General features: G+C 65.5%; 2 protein-coding genes across 2 annotated transcripts; one reads left to right on the top strand and one right to left on the bottom strand.

Moving 5' to 3' along the window:
- The first annotated feature begins 1,022 nt into the window (after positions 1 to 1,022).
- On the top strand, positions 1,023 to 15,815 carry TNS2 (tensin 2). The gene is made up of 27 exons (XM_031507216.2): positions 1,023 to 1,088; positions 2,329 to 2,440; positions 2,783 to 2,820; positions 2,912 to 2,950; positions 3,342 to 3,437; positions 3,926 to 3,969; positions 4,137 to 4,308; positions 5,922 to 5,972; positions 6,298 to 6,420; positions 6,672 to 6,736; positions 7,049 to 7,132; positions 7,537 to 7,649; positions 7,724 to 7,784; positions 8,077 to 8,146; positions 8,244 to 8,367; positions 8,710 to 8,775; positions 8,858 to 8,962; positions 9,411 to 11,282; positions 11,693 to 12,001; positions 12,365 to 12,490; positions 12,903 to 12,995; positions 13,200 to 13,277; positions 13,884 to 13,961; positions 14,253 to 14,439; positions 14,795 to 14,863; positions 14,949 to 14,978; positions 15,079 to 15,815. The coding sequence occupies exons 1-27, from the start codon at positions 1,023 to 1,025 to the stop codon at positions 15,218 to 15,220; spliced, it is 4,413 nt and encodes a 1,470-aa protein (XP_031363076.1). The 3' UTR covers positions 15,221 to 15,815.
- On the bottom strand, positions 15,756 to 22,028 carry SPRYD3 (SPRY domain containing 3). Its single transcript, XM_021543923.3, has 11 exons — positions 21,968 to 22,028; positions 20,868 to 21,047; positions 20,572 to 20,647; positions 20,377 to 20,501; positions 19,842 to 19,977; positions 19,383 to 19,571; positions 18,700 to 18,849; positions 18,277 to 18,334; positions 17,469 to 17,588; positions 17,255 to 17,394; positions 15,756 to 16,674 (listed from the first exon to the last, which is right to left on the bottom strand). The coding sequence occupies exons 2-11, from the start codon at positions 21,032 to 21,034 to the stop codon at positions 16,540 to 16,542; spliced, it is 1,296 nt and encodes a 431-aa protein (XP_021399598.3). The 5' UTR covers positions 21,035 to 21,047; positions 21,968 to 22,028; the 3' UTR covers positions 15,756 to 16,539.
- Between the last annotated feature and the right edge of the window lie 392 nt (positions 22,029 to 22,420).

Below are 22,420 nucleotides of genomic sequence, written 5' to 3'. Positions count from 1 at the left end.
CCAAATCCTCTCCCTGCACCCCAAAAACCTCTTCCCCAATTCCCCTGCTGAACCCAAATTCTCTCCCTGCACCGCAACCCCCCCTGCACAATAACCCACACCCCAAACCAGCCCTGCACCCCAAAACCCTCCTTGCACCCTGATTCCTCCCCTGCAACCCAAAACTTCAATAACCCCCACCCCAACGCCCCCCAAAACCCCCTCTACCCCAATTCTTCCCCTTGAAACGAGCTTCCCCCCCAGGAGTCTCACAAGGGAGGAGTTTGGGGTCCCTGCACTCCCTGGGGACCCCATCCCGGGATTGTGTGGGGTCCCTCGAGCCCCTCCAAACCAACATCCCCGCCCCGAGTTTGGGGGTACCATGGGCTGAGGATCCCCTTTCCCAATGAATCTGCAGGTCTCGTGGCGGGGGGGTCTCAGCTTCCCCCTTCTCCTTGATTTTGGGGGACCCCATGGGGTGGGTCCAACCCCCCCTTTTTCCCCGAGTTTGGGGGTCCTGGGGGGCCGCGGCGCGGGTTAGCGAGGGGGCGGTGGGAGGAGGAGGATGAAGAGGGGGCGGGGGCAGCTCCAGGAAACCGTCGGGGGACTCGGGAGGAATTTTGGGGGATCCTGGAAATGAGACGGGGAAACTGAGGCATGGTCGGCAGGGGGCGGTGTCATTCCGTGTGTCCCCCGTGTGTCCCTCTCCTTGTCTCCCCTGTGATCCTCCCGGTGTCCCGTGCCGTGTCCCCTCCGTGTCCGCCCCGTGTGTCTTCTCCGTGTCCCCCGTGTCGCCTCCTTGTCTCCCGTATGTCCCTCCTGGTGTCCCCTCCCCGTGGCCAGACGTGTCGCTCCCGTGTCGTCCCGCCCGTGTCCCCCCCGTGTCCGTGTCCCCCCCCGGCACGGGAAGCGGCTCCGGGCTCGCGGAAACGGCCCCTCCCCGCGCGCCTTCGGCCACGGAGCCGCTCGCGGCACCCACGGGCAGCCCCGAGACGCCCCCCGGGAGCGCCTGGGACCCCCCGAGGTCCCCGCGGAGCCCCCCCATGAAGCCCCCCGGGGCCGTGGGAACGCTTCTGCGCGCGCTTGGCCGCCGCGATGGCCCCGACACGGTAGGACCGGGGCAAGGTCCCGGTGAGGGTGGGTGAAACGGAGGTTTTGGGGGAGTCTGTTTATTCCGCGTACCGCTTCATGGGGGTCCCGCGTAGGGTGGGGACCCCCCGTGGGGAAGCGAGGGCTGGGTGCGGGGGCAAAAGCGGGGGAACCCCCCCGTGGCGCCCCCGCGGGGTTCCCCCGCTGTCCGCTCCAGCCGCCCCCTACCCACGCGTGACGCTGGGTGACCGGGGGGGGGAAGTCGAGTCTGACCCTCCTCCCCCCCCTCGCCGCCCCTCCCCATGTTTTCTCATGCTCACCCCTCGCCTCCACTTTCCCCTTTTCCCCCATTTTCCCACTTTTCCCCGTTTTTCCCGCGTCCCCCACCGTGCCCCCTCCCCCCGCACAGACTCCCACGCCCCTCCCCCTCCGTGGGAACGGCGGGGTCGTCCCAGGGGTCGCCACTTCCCGGGCTTGTCCCTGCCCGCTTCCTGCGGGACTCGATGTCCGTGGCCGGAGGCCAGAGGGGCCGGGGGGGACACGGGGGGGACACGCGGGACGACACGAGGTGGGGGACACGGGGAGGCACAAGTGGGAGTGGGGCTGACACGGGAGCGACGAGGAGTTACGGGAGGGACAAGCGGGGAGAGACGAGGGGACACGGGGGACGTGGGGGAGTTACTTGGGGGACACGGGGGTGGCACGGGGAGTGACATGTAGGACACAGCGGTGCCATGGGAGAGCACGGAGGTGACGCAGGGACGACATGGGGGGGACAGGAGTGGGATCCGAGAGGGGATACAGGGGACACAGGGGAGGACGGGGAGGGGGACACAGGGGAATACTGCGGGTGACAAGAGGGGGACATGATAGGGACACATGCGGGGACACGCGTGGCGTCATGGAGGGACACGGGTGACACGGAGGAGACGCGGTCAGTGAGAAGTCATGGAGGGAACATGGAGGGACACAAGGAGGGACACGGGTGACACCGACTGACACCTGAGGACGCATGAGGGGACCAGAGGAGGACTGCTGTATACAGGGGGGTGACATGAGGGGACACGGAGGTGACGCGATGAGAACTGGGTGGGACTGGGGCCGGTACACAGGGGGGTCACTGAGGGGACCCGGGGAGGCCAGGGGGGGGTTCACAAAAGAAACACAGAGGGTGACACGAGGGGACATGGAGGGGAAACGAGAGGTGACATCGGGGAGGACATGGAGGGGACAGGCGGTGACCGCCCCGTGTCTCCCCAGCCGAGGCCGTCCCCAGCCGCCCCCCACGCGTTCCGCGAGCGGAGCCTGCGCCGGGGGGCGCCCTGTGGGGGCTGCGGGACCCCCCTGGGACCCCACGGGCTCGTGTGCAGAGGTGACACCCCCGGGACAGTCCCGGGACATAGGGAGGGGCTGGATGGGGTGGGGAGGGGGTACTGGGGACAGTGGGGTTGGGACTGGGAGGTTACTGGGGCCAGTGGAGGTACTGGGGGCGCTGGGAGGGCACTGGGAAGTCACTGGGAGCATTGGGGGGTTACTTGGGCGGTTACCGGGGTCACTGAATTGGTCACTGGAGGCAGTGAGCGGTTACTGGGAATACTGGGAGGTTGTTGGGGGCAGCGGGAGGGTATGGGGGTGTATTTGGGGCCCTGGGGGGACGCTGGGGAAACCCTGAGGGGACCCTGGGGGTTTCTGATGTCGCCGTTGTCCCTCCCAGTTTGCAAAGTCGCCGCGCACAAGAGATGTGAGAGCAAGGTACGACGTGGGGCGGGGACGTCACCCAAGGGCGGGGGGGGCCCATTTGGGGCTGGGGTCCATTTGGGATGATCCCCGTGTCCTCCTCCAGGTGACGTCACCGTGCCAACCTCTGCCCCCACCGGAGCTGGTGAGTGGGGGGGGGGGCGCGACCTCCCCAGAGCCGCCGGGCAGGACCCGAGACCCCTCAAATCCCCCTCGAGACCCCCAAACCCCTCGGGCATGACCCGAACTCCCGAGGCACCCCCGGGCAGGACCCTCTGAGCTCCCCTCGGGACCCCCAAACTCCCCGGGCAGGATCAGGGACCCCACGGAAGGGCTGAAACCATCCCAAGCCCGCCCCGAGCAGGAGACGGGACCCCCCCCTCGGGACCCCTAAACACCCATGTCAGGATCCGGTACCCCCGATATTCTCCCTGGACCCTGAACCCCGCAAATCCCCCTCGGGACTCCAAACCCCGCCGGGCAGGCCCCATCCCCGGTGGTCGGGCCCCCCCTCAGACCCCGCCGTGTCCTTCCAGAGGCGGAACACGGCTCCGGTGCGGCGCAGCGAGCGCGTGGTGAGACCCCCGAAACCCCCAAAACCCCCTCGACTCACTGACACCCCACCCCTCCCCGTGATCCCTAACCTCCCCCGGGAATCCCCAACCCCCCTCCCAGGACCCCCCTAAACCTCCCCCCCGGGACTCCCAAAACCCCCCTGATCCTCCCCAGGATTTGGAGACCCCCCGATTCCCCCTCCCGACATCCTCATGACTCTGCGGTGTTTTGGGGACCCCTCTGACACCCCCCCTTGCCCCCCCCCACCCGTCCCTGACCCCTTATGAACCCCCCAGACCCCCTCCCGACCCCCCTCATGTTTTGGGCACTTCCCTGCCCCTCCCCTTGACCCCACGCGGGTGTTCCGGGGACCTCCCAACTGCCCCCGCCCCTCCCTTGACTCCCTCGACCTCTCCCAGTTTTGGGGACCCCCCCTGACCCCGCCTGCCTTGGCCCCTTCTCCGCCCCCGTGTTTGGGGACAGCCCTTAGCTCCCCCATGTTTTGGGTGCCCCACGACCCCCTTTTGCCCCCCCTCGTTTTTGGGGCTCCTCCGGGACCCTCCAGGGCTCCTCGCTCGACAGCGCCCCCCAGCGGAGCACCCTGCCCAGGTACGGGAGTTTGGGGGTGCTGAGGGGGGAATTTGGAGGTTTTGGGGTGCTGGGGGAGCCCGGGGAGGGTTGGGGTGCTTGGGGGGTGTTTGGGGTGCTGAGGGTGAAATTCCCTCCAGGGGTTTCGGGGGTGGCGCCCCCCAGTTCTGAGCCGCTCCCCCCCCCAGGACCCCCCGCGCCCCCAGCCCCGAGGCGTCGCCCCCCCCCCAGCTGGACCTGGCGTTCGTGACCGAGCGGATCCTGAGCGTGGCGATCCCGGGCGGCGGCGAGGGCGCGCCCGGGGGGCACCTGCGGCACCTGGCCAAGCTCCTGGGGGCGCGGCACGGCCCCAACTACACGGTGAGGCCACGGGGCAGCGAGCGGGCAACTGGGACAGCGAGCGGGCAACTGGGACAGCGACTGGGACAGCGACTGGGGCAACTGGGACAGCGAGCGGGCAACTGGGACAGAGACTGGGGCAACTGGGACAGCGAGCGGGCAACTGGGACAGCGACTGGAACAGCGACTGGGGCAACTGGGACAGCGGACTGGGGCAACTGGGACAGCGAGCGGGCAACTGGGACAGAGACTGGGACAGTGACTGGGGCAACTGGGACAGCGAGCGGGCAACTGGGACAGCGACTGGGACAGCAACTGGGGCAACTGGGACAGCGAGTGGGCAACTGGGACAGCGACTGGGACAGTGACTGGGGCAACTGGGACAGCGAGCGGGCAACTGGGACAGAGACTGGGACAGCGACTGGGGCAACTTGGATAGCGAGCGGGCAACTGGGACAGCGACTGGGACAGCGACTGGGGCAACTGGGACAGCGACTGGGGCAACTGGGACAGCGAGCGGGCAACTGGGACAGAGACTGGGACAGCGACTGGGACAGCGACTGGGGCAACTGGGACAGCGAGCGGGCAACTGGGACAGAGACTGGGACAGCGACTGGGGCAACTTGGATAGCGAGCGGGCAACTGGGACAGCGACTGGGACAGTGACTGGGGCAACTGGGACAGCGAGCGGGCAACTGGGACAGAGACTGGGACAGCGACTGGGACAGCGACTGGGGCAACTTGGATAGCGAGCGGGCAACTGGGACAGCGACTGGGACAGTGACTGGGGCAACTGGGACAGCGACGGGCAACTGGGAAGCAACTGGGACAGTGACTGGGGCAACTGGGACAGTGACTGGGGCAACTGGGACAGCGAGCGGGCAACTGGGACAGCGACTGGGACAGCGACTGGGGCAACTGGGACAGCGACTGGGGCAACTGGGAAGCAACTGGGACAGTGACTGGGGCAACTGGGACAGTGACTGGGGCAACTGGGACAGCGAGCGGGCAACTGGGAAGCAACTGGGACAGTGACTGGGGCAACTGGGACAGCGACGGGGACAGTGACTGGGGCAACTGGGACAGCGACTGGGGCAACTGGGAAGCAACTGGGACAGTGACTGGGGCAACTGGGACAGCGAGCGGGCAACTGGGAAGCGACTGGGACAGAGACTGGGGCAACTGGGACAGCGACTGGGGCAACTGGGACAGCGAGCAGGCAACTGGGACAGCGACTGGGACAGTGACTGGGGCAACTGGGACAGCGAGCGGGCAACTGGGGCAACTGGGGAAACTGGGACAGCAACTGGGGCAACTGGGACAGCGAGCGGGCAACTGGGGCAACTGGGACAGCAACCGGGGCAACTGGGACAGCGACCAGGGCAACTGGGGCAGCAACTGGGGCAACTGGAGCGGGTCTGAGGGGCACTGGGGGAGCTGCTGGGAGCAATGGGGGGGTCGAGGGGGGTGCGGGGTGCACAGGGAGCCCTGGGGAGGGGGGAGAAGACACGAGGGATCTGGGGGTGGCAGAAGGAATTTTGGGGGTTCCAGGGCTGTGCTGGGGCACTTCTGGGGCACTTCTGGGATGGTCCTGGTGGGTCCGGGTTCCCCCTGACCCCCCTGTGCCCCTGCAGATCTTCAACCTCTCCGAAAAGCGCCGGGACCTCACACGCCTGAACCCCAAAGTGAGGGGGGGTCTGGGAGGACCCCCAGGGGATTTGGGGTTCCTGGGGGGGTTCCTGCACGGTTTGGGGGGTCCCGGGGCAGGTCCCACGGGGTTGGAAGGGGGTGGGGGATGGGTGGGGGGTCCTGGGGGTCACGGGAGCCTTGGGGGGTTCGGAGGCTCCTGGGGGGTCCCTGAGGGGTTGGGAGTGTCTGAGGGGTGCTGGGGATGTCCGGGGGGTGTGGAGTTGGGGGTCTCCGAGGCATGCCAGGAGCTTTGGGGGTGTCCCGGTGGGTTTGGGGTCCCCCCGCGGTGTTTGGGGTGCCGGCTCTGAGGGTCCCCCCCAGGTGCTGGATTTTGGGTGGCCGGAGCTGCTCGCCCCCCCGCTGGAGCTGCTCTGCTCCGTCTGCAAAGCGCTCGAGGGGTGTCTGGGGGGGCACCCCCGCAACGTGGCCGTGCTGCTCTGCAAGGTGGGGAGCTGGGGGAGGGTCGGGGCTCTGAGGGGGCTTCTCGTGGGATTGGGGGGCTGGCAACAATGGGGAGGGAGCTAGGAGGCAATTGGGTGGTACTGGGAGGTACTGGGAGGCACTGGGGGTACTGGGGGGCAGGGAGGGACACTGGGGAGGGCACTGGGGGTTACTGGGGAGCACTGGGATTTTGGGGGGTACTGTGGGTACTGGGGAGTTCTGAGAGTCCTCACCCATGTTCCACCCCCACCCAGGGCAGCAAGGCCCCGGTCGGGGTGGTCGTGGGAGCGTTTCTGCACTACAGCGACGTGTGGGGCAGGTGAGGAGGGCCGGGGGGCTTTGGGGGTTCGGGGGGGGGGCTAACGGGGGGCTTGGAGGGCTTATGGGGATAATTAGGGGGGCTGGTGGGGGTTTATAGGAGATCATGGAGGGTTGGGGGGCAGAGTGGGGGTCCAGAGGAGGGTTCTCGGGTGCAGGGAGATGGGGGGATGAGGGGTGTCCTGGGAGGGTTAAAGGGGCCATGGGGAGGACTGGGGCTATGGAGAAATCGTGTGGGGTTTGGGGGAGTCTTTGTGGCCCCGGGGGGTCCCGGGGGTTTTGGGGGCACCTCACCCTCCTTTTGCCCCCCCAGCCCCGAGCAGGCGCTGAACGCGCTGAGCATGAGGAGGTTCTGCGAGGAGAAACTGGGGGGGGTCCTGCAGCCCTCCCAGCGCAGGTGGGGGTTTGGGGGGCGGCGCTGGGGCGGCTTCAGTGGTCCTGGGGGGTGGGGGAGGCTATGGGGTCAGGGTGGGTCATGGCGGTATTTGGGGTGTTTTGTGGGAATGGTTTCTGGGGTGGTTTTGAGGGATATTGGGGGGGTGTTTTGGGGTGATTTTTGGGGTGTTTCTTCGGGTGATTTTTGGGTGCTTTTGGGATGGGTTTTAGTGTTCTAGGGGTAACTTCTGGTGTGGTTTAGAGTGATTTTTGGGATGATTTTGGGGTGATTCTTAGGGGTGCTTTTGGAGTGGTTTTGAGGTGAGTTTTGGTGTGGTTTCAGTTGGTGTTTGGGGTCGTTTTGAGGGGATTTTTGGCATAGTTTTGGGGTGGTTTTGGGGTTACAGCCATGCCCCCCCCCCCCAGGTACACGGAGGATTTCGGGGAGCTGCTCTCGGGGCGGCTCCGCCTGAACAGCTCCCCCCAGTTTCTGCACCACGTCCTGCTGCCCCCCTTGCCCGGCTATGACCCCCCCGACGGTCAGTTTGAGGTGGGGGGAGGGACCCCGGCAGCCCCCAGGACCCCCCATTAATACCCCCGTGTCTCTCCCTAGGTTGCCGCCCCTTCCTCAAGATCTACCAATCGCTGCAGCTCGTCTACACCTCGGGGGTCTAGTGAGTGACCCCCCCCCCCCCAAATCTGACCTCCCCTGCACCTCGGGGGGTCCCGGAGCCCCCCAAACCTCACATCCCCCACTGTGCCCATTGAGGGCACCCCCAGAGCTCACAGCCCCCCACACCTGACCTGCACACCCCGACCCCCCTTTGAGGGATCCAGGGGCTCCCCCCAGTTGCCCCCAGTGCTCCATGGGTGCTGAGGTTTCAGAGGCTGCCCCTAATCTTGACACCCCCCAAACCAACCGCCCCAAGCCCTAACCCCCCAAAATGCCCCCCCGTTCTCCCCCAGCAGCCCCCCTGCCTCGCAGTCGCTCTGTGTCACCCTGGAACCGGCGCTGCTGCTCAAGGGGGACGTCATGGTAAGGGGGGGATGTGGGGAGGGGGGACCCCCCCGACCTTTGTGTGTGACCCCGAGTCACCTGTCCAAGCCCCTCGCTCACCTGTGCCCCCCCCCAGGTGCGCTGTTACCACCGGCGGCGAGGGGGACGCGAGGCGGTTTTTGGGGTTCAGTTCCACACGGGGACCCTGCGCGGGCCCCGCCTGAGGCTGCGCCGGGACGAGCTGGACCTGGCCTGGCAAGGTGGGGGTGCCGAGGGCAGGGAGATGCGAGGGACCTGCGGGACTGCCGGGGTTCGGGGGGCACGGGAGGACAGGGAGAGTTTGGGGGTGCTCAGGAGGCTGGGGGGCTCGGGGGTGCCCGGCGGCAGGACGCGGGGGGATTTGGGGGGCACAGGTAACGGTGACGCGCTCAGTTCCCCTGTGCCCCCCCAGAAGAGAAGAAGGAGGGCAGAGCTGGGGAAGTTGGGGTGTGCAGGAGAGATGAGGCCTGGGAGTGGGGCGATTGAGGGGTACGGGGGGATCTGGGGATGCGGATTGTGGGGACACCCCCGCGCCCCGACAAACCGCCCGTGCTGACCCCCAGACCAGCGCTTCCCCCGCGACGCCACCGTTGAGTTCATCTTCTCCTCAGGCCCCGAGAGGGTTGAAGGTGGGTTTTGGGGGGCAGAGACCACCGGGGACACCCCACTGGGCCCCTCTCACCGCCCACCCCTCCTGCCCCGCTCCCCCAGGCTGGCTCCCCCCACGCAGCCCCCCTGCCACCCCAATCGATTACGGGGTGCAGGACCCTGCAGTGCGGCGCGACTCCTACGAGGGGCACTGGGACAGCCCCGAGGGTAAGCGGGGGTCGGGGAGAAACTGGGGTACGGCGGCGTCCGTGGGGCATGGGGGGGAGTGACAGCGAGGCCGGGGGTCTGGGGGGTGCAGGGGGTCTCAGGGTGCTGGAGGGTGTTGGGGTGACCTGGAGTGTCAGGGGTGGGTGGCTGGGGGAGTTTGAGGGGCTGAGGGGACTGGGGGTGTTCGGGGCTTTGGGGGAGGCCGGGGGGGATCCCCGCCTGCCAAGGGGTTGAAGGTCCCCCCTTCAACAGGAGAGCTGAAGGCCTGGAGAAAATGTGGGGAACTGGGGGTGCACAGGGGGCTTTGGGGGGCAATATGAGCATACAGGAGGGGTCCCCACAGTCTGAAAGGGTAGGGGAGGACACAAGGGATCCCAGGGTGTTCCGGGGGTCCCGTGGGGTTTTAGGGGTGCAGGGAGGGGGGGTTGACCGTCCTTTTCCTGCGCAGAGCCCTCCCACACCTGGGGTCCCCTGGATGGCAGCCCCTATGCCCGTGTGCAGAAGAAGGGGGGTCCCTCCCCCCCTGCAGGGGACTCTGACTCCCCGCCCCCACCCGGAGCCCCCCACGGACGCCCCCCGCCCCCCACGGCTGCTGAGTGCCGGGAGCTGGAGCAGCTGCTGGGGGGGTTCGGGGTGCGGGGGGACCGCGAGACCCCCGGCCCGGGGGAGGAGCCCTGCGACACCCCTGAACCGCTTGGGACACCCACAGCCTATGGGACCCCTGAACCACTTGGGACCACGGCACCCTATGGGAATCCAACATCCTACAGCACCCCGATATCCCATGACACCCCCCCATTCCATGAGACCCCCGGATCCCACGAGATCCCCCCATCCCATGGGATGCCGATGTCCTATGGGACCCCAATATCCCATAAGACTCCCCTATCCCACGGGACCCCCCTATTCCATGGGACCCCTGCTCCCCATAGCCCCCCAGCATCCTGTGGGACCCTAACACCCCACGGCTTCCCCACATCCTGTGCAGTCCCCAAATCCCAGGGGTCCCCCACACCCTATGACACCTCAAAACCCTACAGGACCCTCGTGTCCCATGAGACCCTGACACCCCATGGCCCCCCAGCATCACAGGGCTCCCCAACTTCCTATGGGACCCTGGCGCCCCATGGCCTCCCAGTATCCCCCGGGATCCCAATATCCCATGGGGTCACAGTGCCCTATGGGACCCCAATATCCCACAGGACCCCAATATCCCAGGGGTCCCCGACATTCCACGGGACCTCGATAGCCCAGGGGTCCCCGACATTCCACAGGACCCCGATATCCCAGGACACCCTGGTGCCCAATAGCACCTCAATATCTCAGGGGACCTTAACATTCCAGGGGTCACTGGTGCCCTACAGCCCCCCAGCATCCTATGGGACCCCAGCATCCCTGGAGACCCCAACTCCGTATGGCACCCCAACATCCCAGGGGTCCTCATCACCCTATGGGACCCCAAAATCCTATGGGACCCCACCATCTCATGGATCCCCAACACCCCAAGGTTCCCACACTCCCCAGAGCCCCCCTCCAGCCCAGAAGTCCCCAATGTCTTACAGTCCCCTAATGTCCCACGGGACCCCAATTATCCATGAGACCCTAACACCCTACGGGACTCCCACAACCCAGGAGACCCCAGACCCCCACAGCCCCCTGGCATCCTACAGGCCCCCAAAACCCCACGGCACCCCAGCATCCCCTGGGGTCCCAATCTCCCACATCACCCCAATATCCGAGGGACTCCAGGCCCCCCATGGGACTCCGATGTCCCGTGGCCCCCCTGCAGCCCAGAGCCCCCCGGGAGTCCACGGGACCCCCTCACTCCACAGCCCCCCAGCATCCCATGGGATACCAATATCCCACAGCCCCCCCGCAGCTCACAGCCTCCCAGTATCCCCCAGCCCCCCGAGCCCTTGGGCCCCCCCCAGCCCCTGGGCACCCCCGTGCCCTCCCCTGTGCCGCCGAGCCAGCCTGGCTTCCCCCCGAGACACCCCAAAACGGGGAGTGCAGCGCTCGCTCTCCGAGGGGTTCCCTCCGTGGGGAGGCTACGGGCGTCCAGTGACGGGGGGGTACCTTCTTTTGGGGGGGCTCCCGCCCCTCTGCCCCTGCCAGGACTGCCAAGGCTGGGGGGGCATCTCCCCGCTCCCCACCCGCCAAATTTATGGCGGGCATGGCTGGGGGGGCCCCCCGGCGCCGCCTCTGGAGCCCCCAAATTGCCCCCATTGTGGCCGCCCCGGGCTGGGACTGGAGAGGGGCCCCCCTCCCGGAAAGGGGGGCTATGACCCCCCCGCCATGGGGGAGCCCCAGGAGCCGGCAGGTAAAGATGGGGGCGCGAAGGGGTTAATGGGGGCGCTGGGAGGGGTTTGGGGGGGGGTTTAAAGAGGGTATTATTAAAAGGGGCATTAAAGGGAGTACAGGGGGTCCTGGGGCGGATCCGTGGAAGGTAAAAGGGTCCATGGAGGGCGTCTGGAGGGGTCTAGGGGGGATTGGGAGGGGTCTAAAGGGGCTGGGGGGGCTTCTGGGGAAGGTTCGTGGCCACAGAGGAGCTGGGGAGGGGGCGCTTGGGAAGCTGAGGCATAAACTGAGGGAGGTTGGGGGGATTTGGGGGCTTAAAGGGGTACGTGGGGGGCCCGGGGCTGTTGGGGAGTGGCGGGGGGCAAAGGACAGGTCTTTGGAGGCCCTCCCAGAGAGTTTTTGGGGGGTGTCCCCTCTCTCTGTGCCCCCCAGGGCGGCGCAGCCCCATTGAGGGGACGCCCTGGCCGGGCCCCTCCCGCGGCCCCCCCGAGTCTCCGCGGGCCCCCTCCCCCGGCAGCGGAACGCCCGGCTCGCCCCCGCCCCCGCAGCCGCCCCTGCCCGAGAAGCGGCATCCCCCGGCCCCGGGGGGGCCCCGGGACCCCTCCTCACCCCAGCGCAGCCCGGGGGGGGCCCAGGGACACCCCCCGGCGGGGGCGGCGCCGGGCGGGACCCCCCCCGGGGGCACCTTCGCGCAGGACACGACCAAGTTCTGGTACAAACCGGGGCTGTCCCGGGAGGAAGGTACGGGGGGTCGGCGCTGGGGACCCCCGAGGGGCTGTGGGGCGCCATGGGGGCCGGAAGCTCCCGGGGGGTTGGAGGGGAGGCGCTTGGGGAGTCTTGTGGGTTATTAGGGGGTATGAGGGGCTGGGGGGTTGAGTGGGATCAGGACAGCATGGGGGGCCTGGGGGCTCAGTGGGTGGGGGGGGGTGGTCAGTTGTGGGTGCTACGGGGGGCTGGGGATTTCAGTTCTGGGATCTGCGGGGGAGAACGGGGGGTCGGGGAGATCTGTGGGGGGTGTCATGGGTGAGGTCTGTGGGTAGCTTGGAGGGTTGAATGGGGGGCTCAGTGGGGTCCCCCCCGTGCGACTCCCGCGTGTCTCCCCAGCCGTGGCGCTGCTCAAGGCGGCCCCTCCCGGCTCCTTCCTCGTCCGCCGCAGCAGCAGCTTCCCGGGGGCGTTCGGGCTCGCGCTCAGGGTGGGGGTCCCGCCCCCCCGCGCCACCGCCAGAGTGGGTATGGACTCCCCCGAGTCCCCCGAACCCCACAGACCGCCCCGGCACGCCCCCAATCCATCTCCGCCCTAGGGAATATTTGGGAGCCGGGCGGGGGGGTCTTGGCCATCTCTCAGGGCTCTGACGCTCCCAACACCCCAGGGACCCCTGAAAATTACCCCAAATTCCTCACCAGCAGCCCCCAAAGCCACCCAGAGACCCCCCGCCCCCGCCCCGCAGTACTTGGGGGCCGTGAGGGGCTGTCCATGGTGGGGGTCTGCCAGGGGAGGTTGGACACCCCCAACACCCCCTGAACCCTCTCAGATCCCCCCATGGGCACCCCCAAATGCCCCAGAGAAAACACTGGGGCGTCGGGGGGTGCTGGGGGGGGGCTCTCGGGGGTCTGACTGTGTCTGATCCCCCCGGCCCCCCAGGGGACCCCCAGGAGCAGCTGGTCCGGCACTTCCTGATCGAGACGGGCCCGCGGGGCGTCAAAATCCGGGGGTGCCCCGAGGAGCCTTACTTTGGTTAGAGGGGCGGGGGGCTCTGGGGGAACAGTGGGGGGGGGGGGGTCTGGGGGATTGGGAGGGTCTGTGGGGGTCAGTGGGGTCTCAAGGGGAACTCGGGGGGGCTCAGGGGGGTCGAGTTTGGGTTGGGGTCCGAGGGAATCTGTGGGGGCTTTGGGCAGTCAGTGGGGGGTTTTGGGGTGGGCTGATTCCTCTTCTCCCCAGGGAGCCTCCCAGCTCTGGTGCTGCAGCACTCCATCACCCCTATCTCACTGCCTTGCACCCTCCGCATCCCCCATGCAGGTGGGCACCCCAAAAACTGCAGGAACACCCAAAAACCCTGTGGATACCCCACAACTCCTGCATGACCCCAAAACCCCCACAGGGACCCCCCTCAAAGTGCAGTTACCCCACCCCAACCCCTTCCTGGGACACACCAAAACCCCCTGGGAGAAACCCAAAACCATGGGACACCCTAAAAATCTCACAGAGACACCCCCAAACCCCCTGGCAACTCTCCAAAAGCTCCCAAACCCCTAAAACTCCCCAGGGAAACCCCCAAAATCCACAAGGGAACACCTCAGAAACCACGGGGACACCCCAAAACCTCCATGTGGACCCCCCTGAACATCAGCTGGGACACCACAAAATCATGGGTCCTCCCCCAAAACTACAGGAACTCCCAAAACCATAGGAACCCACAGAATTGTGGGGACACTTCCAAACAGCGGGAACCCCCCAAAAAGCTGATGGGATCCCCCAGAGGCTCCTCCAGCCCCCCAAATACCCCCAGAGTCCTTCTAAACTCCCCCAGCCCCTCAATTTCCCCTGCCGGGACAGTTCCTGGTGGGGCACGGGGTGGGGGGGGGGGGACCCAGCTGCCCCCCCAGCTTGTGCCTTCCTCCCCAGAGCTGCAGGAGGAGCCCCCAGACCCCCCAGGACCCCCCAACGTCAGCACGGCCGGAGCCCTCCTGAGGCAGGGGGCAGGTGGGGCTGGGCACACGGGGGCACTGGGGGGGTACTGAGGATCCTGAAGTGGGGGGCACTGGGATGGGAGGGTTACTGGGGCAGTGCAGGCACTGGAATTGGGTCACTATGCAGGGTTGGCATTGAGACTGGGAGGATTGAGGGAGCAGGTCCTGGTTTTGGGGGGGTTGGTCCCAGTCTTGGGGTTGCTGCTTCCGGTTTTGGGGAGGTTGGTCCCGGTTTTGGGGAGGTCTGGGCCCCATTTTGGGGAGGTTGGTCCTGGTTTAAGCAGCTCCCCCTGTTGCTCCCCAGCCTGCTCGGTGCTGTTCCTGGGCTCAGTGGGGACCGAGGCCCTGACCGGGCCCCAGGCCGTGGCCAAGGCCGTGGGGTCCCTCCTGGAGGGGGCCCCGAGTGCGGAGGGGTCCCCCCGGCCCCCCCCCAGCCCCGTGCACTTCAAGGTGTCAGTGCAGGGGATCACCCTGACGGACCGGCAGCGCAAGTGAGGGACCCCCAAACCCAGACCCCTCTAACCCCCCACCCACCCCAAACCACCCAACCTCCCCCACCTGGACCCCTTCAAACTGAGATCCCCTCAAACACTGACCCCCCAAAACTACTGAAGCCCCCAAAACCACCGACCTCCCCAAATCTCCCAATCCCCCAAAAACCACCACCTCAAACACCCCAAAAACCCTGTCCTGAGCCACCAATCCTACTAAACCCCTCATCCTCCAAACCACCGTTCCCCCAAACCCCAACACCCCCAAAAACAAGCCCAACCTCCCACCCCCAACCCCTCGGCACCTGCCCCCCTGCCCTGCCCCCCTCACCCCGTGCCCCCCGTGTGCCCCCAGACTCTTTTTCCGCCGGCACTACCCCGTGAGCAGCGTCACCCACTGCGGCACCGACCCCCAGGAGCGCAGGTCAGGGGGGCACGGGGGAGGCACAGGGGGGACCCCCAACCTCCCAAACCCTCCCAGGCCTCCCAACCCTTCTAACCCTCCCCAGGTGGGCGAACCCCGATGGGACCGTGGCCAGGTACGTGGGGAGACCCCCAGAACGGGACCCCCAGAAAGGAGGTGGGGGGGGCACAGATCTGACGCTGGCCCCGCCCCTCTGCCCTGCCGGCCCCCCCCAGGATTTTCGGGTTCGTGGCGAAGCAGGCAGGGGCCCCGGGCGGGGGCAACACGTGCCACGTGTTCGCGGAGCTGGACCCCGAGCAGCCGGCAGGAGCCATCGTCACCTTCGTCACCAAAGTCCTGCTGGGGACGCGGCACTGAGAGACAGTGGGGACCCCCTGGCACCCCAAAACCGTCTGGGGACCCCCAAAGCCCCCTGGAACAGAGGGGGTTCAGGGGCACCCTCAAAATCCAGTGGGACTCTCCCCATTCTTCACCAAGGTCTTGCTGGGGACACGACACTGAGGGACCCCCAGAATCCCCTGGCACCTCCAAAGCCATCTGGGGATGCCCAAAACGCGCTGAAGGGGAGACAGGGGGACATGCACAACCAACCCCCCCACCACAATCACCTTCATCACCGAGGTCCTCAACACCCCCGAAACCCCCCAGACACCCCTGATTCGAGGGAGCACAAGGGGACCCCCATAATCGTCCTTCCCACCACATTCATTACCAAAGCTCTACTGGGGACTCCCAAACTCCCCCTGAGACCCCCACCCAGAGCCCTCCAAATACTCCCCAGACCCTCCAACCGCCCTTGAAAGCCCCCCAAAACCTCCTACACCCCCCCCAACGACCCCTCAAGTAAAGAAGGAGAGGCTGGTAGAAAGAAAGAGGCATAGGAACAGCCCCCTGCAATTTGGGGGATCCTGGAGGAACCCAAATAAATCCACATTTATTTTGGTGTAAGAAATGGGTTTATTTGTGCGGGGGGGGGGGGGGGGAAGGGTATGGGGACCCCCGCCCGCCATGTGCAAATGTCAAAGGGGACCCCAAAACCAGCCCAGGACCCAGCACAGAGCTGGGGACTCTGGGGGCTGTCATGGAATTAGAAGGGTTTGGTTACATTCATGATGGGGGGAACCCCTAATTCTGCCCCCTGGAACCCCCCAGGAATGGGGAGCGCTGGAAGAGATGAGGGGGCACAGGTGTGATTTGGGGGGCCCTGGCAGTCAGTGGAGTGGGAGGGGTTGAGTGGGCTGGGAAGAGTCAAGGGGGTGATTTTGGGGGCTCTGGGGGGGGCACAAGGGTCACCCATTGTGGAAAGGGCTGAGCTGAGACCACCAAATCCACCTGGGGGGGTCATTGGGGTGATTGGTGGGGGCAGGATTGAGTCCCCCAAAAACACAGGGATGGGGCAGGAATCGGTCCCCCAAAAACATGGTGGAGGCCATGGCTGAGAAGCCCAAAAACCATCTAGGGGGGCAACAGTGGGGTACTTTTGAGGGGGAATTCAATTAGGGGAACCACCCCAGAAGAGTGAAATTATGGAGGGGGCATAAAAGCCCCCCCTAAAAACCACCTTGGGGGGGTCTCCACTGTTGTGGAAACACCCTAAAGTGCACTGGGAGGGCCCGGGGTGGTTCCAGGAGCACCAGAGGGTTTCAGGTCTTGGGGAGCCCCATGCGGGCCCCCTTTTATCCGCTCAGGGGGTGCAGGTCCACCTTGACCCTCTCGCCAGTGCTGAGCATCCCCACAGTGGGGAAGAGTCCCCCGGGGGGGACCCCAACCTCCCTGCGCCCCACGACCATCCCGTTCCGCGTGAAGAACACCTGAGGGGGCACAAATCAAGGGGGTCACCCCTAGACTGGGGGCGGCAGGGGAGACCCCACCCCTCCAAAAAAAAACCACATGGGTAAAGGGGGGAGTAAGGCAAAGAAAGATGAGCCAAAAGGGGGATGTGGAGGGATTTTTGGGGCGAGGGGAGGTTTTGAAGGGGTACAAACACATGGAGGGGGTTCAGGGACACACAGCAAAGTCACCCCAAAACATGAGGGGAGGGCGAGGAGACCCCAATCTCTAAAAGTGGGGACAAAGGGAGTGACCCCAGGGTAAGTCACTGTGAAGTGAACCCAATGGGGGTTGGAGGGGGATTTCTGGGGTGATGGAGGGTGCAGAGGTGGGGCACAAATGTGTGTGAGGATCATAGACAAACGGGGGGTCACCCTAAAATATTAGGGGGGCAGGACACCCCCCCAACCACCCCAAAATCTGGGTGTTGGAGCCCCCAGACTGATTTAAAAGGATTCCCATGATGGACAAAAAAGACTTTTGGGGTGAAGGAGGACGTTTTGGGGGAGTTGGGGGTATTTTAGGGCACTGATTTTTTTTGGTGGGTGTCCCCACTCTTACCACGACCTTCCTGCCCTCCTGCTCCATGTCCTCCCCATCCTCTTCTTCCTCCTCCTCTTCTTCTTCCTCCTCCTCCTCCTCCAGGTACATCACGTTGTGTACCTTCACCTCAGGGGGCTCTGAGGTGTCATCGCTGTCACCTAGGGTGGGGAAAAGGGTGAGGGATCCCCCCCAGAGTCCAGCTAGGCTTTGGGGGTCCTCAGCCCTGCCATACCTTCGCTGTCCCGGCCGTAGTCCCGAGGGAACATGATCCCACAGCCCATCACGTCTCCCTTGTAGCAGCGGGGACCAAAGGGATCCCCGACCCCACTGCCATGGAACAGCTTTCCATCGTCTGGGGGGAGACCCCGAATTAGCGGGACCCCCCTAGTTCATGAGGGAAACCTCAAGATATCCTCCCTGGGGGTGCACCCCAAAAAAAGGGGGAGAAAGAAGAGGAGGGGGAAAGGGAGAAGGAGACAGCTGGGGACGGGGGGTGCACAGAGGGATCCCCAAATCCCATCATGAGGAGGACCCCTCCCATGGGGGTGCATCCCAAACAAAGGAGAGAAATAGGCTTGAGAGAGGTGGAAAGAAGAAGAGGCTGAAGGGGGCGAAAGGGAAAAGGGGAGAAAAGAGATAAAACGGTAGAAAAGGGAGAGGAAGAAGCCATAGGGACTCCCTGGCCCCTGAGAGGCTAGAAACCACCCCTCAGACTTCCACACGGGAGTGCACCTCAAAAAACGGGAGGAAACTGGGTTGGGAAAGGAAGAGGATGAAGAGGAAAAAGATGGAGAAAGGGAGAAGAGAGGATGGAGGGGCCATGGGGACCCCACAAATTAGGTGGGTCCCTGAGGTCATCCAGACCCTCATTATAGGGGTGCAACCCAAAATAGGGAGGAAAAATGGAAAAGGGGTTTTCAGGGGGAGAAAGAGTAGCAGAAGGTCCCACTACTGGGGCCCTGTGTTTGGGGGATTCTGGCATTTGGGGGGTGGGGTCCCACCCATTTTGGGGACCCCCCCCCTACTTTTGGGGTGCTCACCTGCATGATAGGCCACCGAGCCCCTGCTCCAGCCAGGGTGACGATTTTTGGGGTAATCCTGAGGGGGGGGACACAGGGGAGGGAGGGAGGTGTGGGTAATGTCGGGGGCCCAGCCCCTCAAACTCATAGACCAAATTTTCCCCCCTAAACCCTCATTTTTGACACCCCCCACAACTTTCAGCCCAGCTCCAGCCTGGTGGAGAGGTCCAGCCCCCCCCCCCCAATAACTCAAATCTGACCCTTCTCCCCTCCTTCCTTGCCCACTCCCAACCCTGGAGGAGGCTCCAGCCAACCTTTACTCCCTTTGTAACCCCTGGACCCCCACTTTTGACCCACATCCCAGGACTTCCCTGCCCCCCCAGCTCCACTGGCGTCTGCACACCCCCAGCCCCCCCGTACCCCAATTCCGAGCCCCCTGCGCACCTTCCTGGCCACGCCCAGGGCGATGTAGCACTTCTCACCCGGGTCCAGGATCTCCAGCTCGAAGTAGTGGCTGCGGGGGCTGAGCGGCCGCCGGGCCTGGGCCAGCCCCACATCCACGATGCTCTTCCCCTTCCCCACATACTCCAACACCTGGGACAGCACGGGGCAGGCTCAGAGAGGGGGGAAAGGGGGCACTCCCCAACCTGGACCAGCCCCAGATCTGTGAAATTCATCCCCTTCCCCACCTAAAAACAGCACCTGGGAGGGTTTCAGGGGTCCCAGGGGGATTTGGGAGATCACAGGGGTTATGGAGGGGAGTCATAAATAGTCGGGGGGCCACGCACATGGGATTTAAGGGGCACCCAAGAACCCCCAGACTCCCAATGTTGCTGCTGGGACCCCCTTACCCCATCTCCCATTTTCACCCTCCACAGGATGGGGACCCCTCTTGTCCCATCCCCAAAAACATCCTTACCCAAATTCCCAGAGCCCAATTTTTCTCACCCCATAACCTCAATTTCTGACCTCCCACCCCTGGGAGGGAGTCCAACCTCTTCCAACCCCACATGCATTCTGAGCTCCCTTGCCACTTCCCTGGGCCATCCCCAGTCCTGGGAGGGCTCCAGCCCCCCCATTTCCTCCTCCCTGAGGCCCCCAAACCCCGTGGGTTTCCGGGTGCTCACGGAGCCGTAGAGCCGCACGTCGTGGAGCCTCCCCCACTCCTCCTCCAGGCTGTCCACCAGCATCGCCCCCCCTTCATCCTCGGGGGGCCCGGGGGGGGGCAGGTGCAGCCGAACCTCCTCGCCCAGCGAGTGCAGCCCCACGGCTGGGAACAGCCCCGGGGGTGACAGCGGCACCCCCAGACCCCCCACCTGCAATTGAGGGAGTCAGGGGGGCTCAGGGACAAGGGCACCCCCAGGCCCTACACCTGGGATTTAGGGAAACACCAAAGTAGGATGTAGGGTGCCTCTGGAGGCTTTGGGGTTTCAGAAGATTTGGGGGTCCCCCCCTCCTCTGTCCGTTCTTTGTGAAGAACAGATGGGGGAGGGGTAGAAGGATCCCTGTTTAGGCAATCCTGGAAGGTTTGGGGGTGCCCCGGTGAGTTTGGAGGGTGCTCTAGGGCAGGGTAGGGATCACCTCACCCTCTGGCCGTTCTTGGTGAAGAAAACCTGGGCTGGGGGGGCTCCAAACGAGCCCCTCTCGACGCCACAGCCGATCCGGTCCCCAGAGCTGCACTTGGAGCCAAACTGGCGCCCCTTGGCCCGGCCACTGTAGAGCCTGGGGCACGCCAAAATCGGGGGGGACCCCGAAAATGGGGGGTTCAGAAGGGGGGGGGGTGTGTCAGAATGGGGGACCTCAAACCTGGAGCAGACCCCAAATATCGTGACAGGCCCCAGTGCCTCACAATACCTACCAGTCCTGCTGCCTCTGTGGCTGCCCCCAGTATCTGACACCCCCAAGGTCCTGACACTCCCCAATATCCCAATATCCCCCTGCTATCCCGACACCCTAGGTATCCCAAAGCATCTCATCCTTCGCATCACATCCCGCCATCTCCTAACGTCATGAAATCCCTTAATATCCCAACACCCGCAATCATCCCAACACTTCTCCTGCAGCTATCCCGACATCGCCCACTACGGGAACAATCCCAGCCCCCACTATCGCGACACTCACTTTCCATCATCGGCGTGGTAGGCGACGGAGCCGGGCCCCCATCCCGGGGGGTGCTCGAGGCTGTGGCAGTGCGGGACCAGCCCCACGGCGATGGTGCCGCGGACGCCGCTGTCCACGATGGACACCTGGGCAGGGCCCGGCGGGTCAGCGCTGCGCGCCCCGCGGCAGCCCGCGCCCCCCGGACCCCCGGCTCACCTCGAAGTAGTTGCTGTCGCGGGTCAGCGGCCGCGAAGCCACGTAGCAGCCGACCTCGCCCGAGGGGCCGCGGTAGCTGCGGGAGACACGGGGGGCTGGGACAGCGCCGGGGACCGAGACAGCCCCTGAACCCCCGGGTACCCTGCGACCCCTCCCAGAGCTGTGGGTGCCCCCAGCCCCCTCCCGCCCCCCTGGGTGCATCCCCCCACCCACCTCGGGCCCCCTCAGCCCCTTCTTGTGGGTGCCCCCAGCCCCCTCCCGCACCCCCCAGCCCCTTCTGCGGGCTCCCCGGGTACCTCAGGGTGTCCCCGTCCACCAGGATGTGCCGGGCGCGTTCCTGGCAGCGCAGGCCCTGCTCTCGGTCTCGGTCCCGGTCCCGGTCCCGGCCCTCCCGCACCTCCCGGATCTCCCGGATCCGCCGGCGCCAGTTGAGGAACCTGAAGTGCAGGTTCAGGTCATCCATGGCGGGGGGGCTCCTGCGGGGAGTCAACGCTGGGACCCCCGAAAGGACGGGCGGGACCGACACATCCGAAATTGACACCCCGAATCAGGCATGAACCCCCAAAACCACGGATCCCCCCAAATCGCCCCCCGAAACACACACCTGACACCATAAACACACACCCGACACCCCAAAATCGCCCCCCCAAACACACACCTGCCACCCCAAAATCGCACCCTGAAACATACACCTGGCACCCCAAAATCGGCCCCCCAACACACACCTGGCACCCCAAAATCGCCGCCCCAAACACACCTGAACCCACAAAACTTCCCCCAGAACACATCCAATCTCCAAATCATACCTGAAACCCTTAAACATCCCTGACTCCCTAAAATACACCTGAACTCTCAAAATCAATCCCCAAAACACACCTGGTGCTCCAAAACACACCTGAGCCCCCTAAACACACCTGACTCCCTAAAACACACGTACCCCCAAAACTCAGCAGGTCATCCAAACACACCTGGATCCCTAAAACACACCTGAGCCCAAAAAATCCACCGGACACCCCCCACAAAACTGTCCTCCCACTCACCTGAGACCCCAAATCCACATCTGGCACACCCAAATCACACTTGGGATCCCCCAGAACTGCTCCTCAGCACACCTGGCCACCCAGACCCACACGTGGCACACCCAGATCACATCTGCCAGCCCGAACCTGGCCCCGAGTCCCCGGCCCTGACCGCCCCCGCCCGCCCCCATGCCGGGGGTCCCCCTTTCCCAGCAGCCCCCAACGCCCTCATTGCCCCCGCACCCACCGTTATCCCCCAGGCCGCCCCGCCTCCCCGCAGGACCGCCAAGCCCGTCCCGTATTGCCCAAAGCAGGGTCTCCCCGGCTCCCCAGGACTGCCCAAGGCCCCCCGAGCCCCCCGGCCCCGCGCCCCTCACCGGGGGTCCCGCCCCCGCCATGGGCCGCGCGCACAGCCGGGCTCCGCTCCTTTCCGCCTCCCTGTGCCCGCCCACTGGGCCACGCGGGCCAATCGCCGCCCGCTGCGCCACGACTGATGGCTCCCTCAGCCAATTGGAGGACGAAGTGCGCGGAAGGCGGAGCCCACCGGTGAAAGCGAGGGTGTGTGCGTCAAGGTCACGTGATGCTGCGGAATCGGGGCGGGAGGCGCAAGGGCGCCCCCTGGCGGATGGGGGAACTGGAGGGACTGGGGGAACTGGAGGGACTGGGAGGGACTGGGGGAACTGGGGGGACTGGGGGGGGGAACTGGGGGAGACTGGGGAGAACTGGGGGGGATTGTGAAGAATGCATACTGGGAACTGGGAAATTTGGGAGGATGGGGGGCTTACTGGGAGGACTGGGGGAACTGCAGGATACTGGGGGCACTGAGGGGT

Source organism: Lonchura striata, chromosome 27, assembly GCF_046129695.1.
Source record: "Lonchura striata isolate bLonStr1 chromosome 27, bLonStr1.mat, whole genome shotgun sequence".
In the NCBI taxonomy this organism is placed as follows: domain Eukaryota; kingdom Metazoa; phylum Chordata; class Aves; order Passeriformes; family Estrildidae; genus Lonchura; species Lonchura striata.
This window is presented reverse-complemented; position numbering and strand designations above follow the sequence as displayed.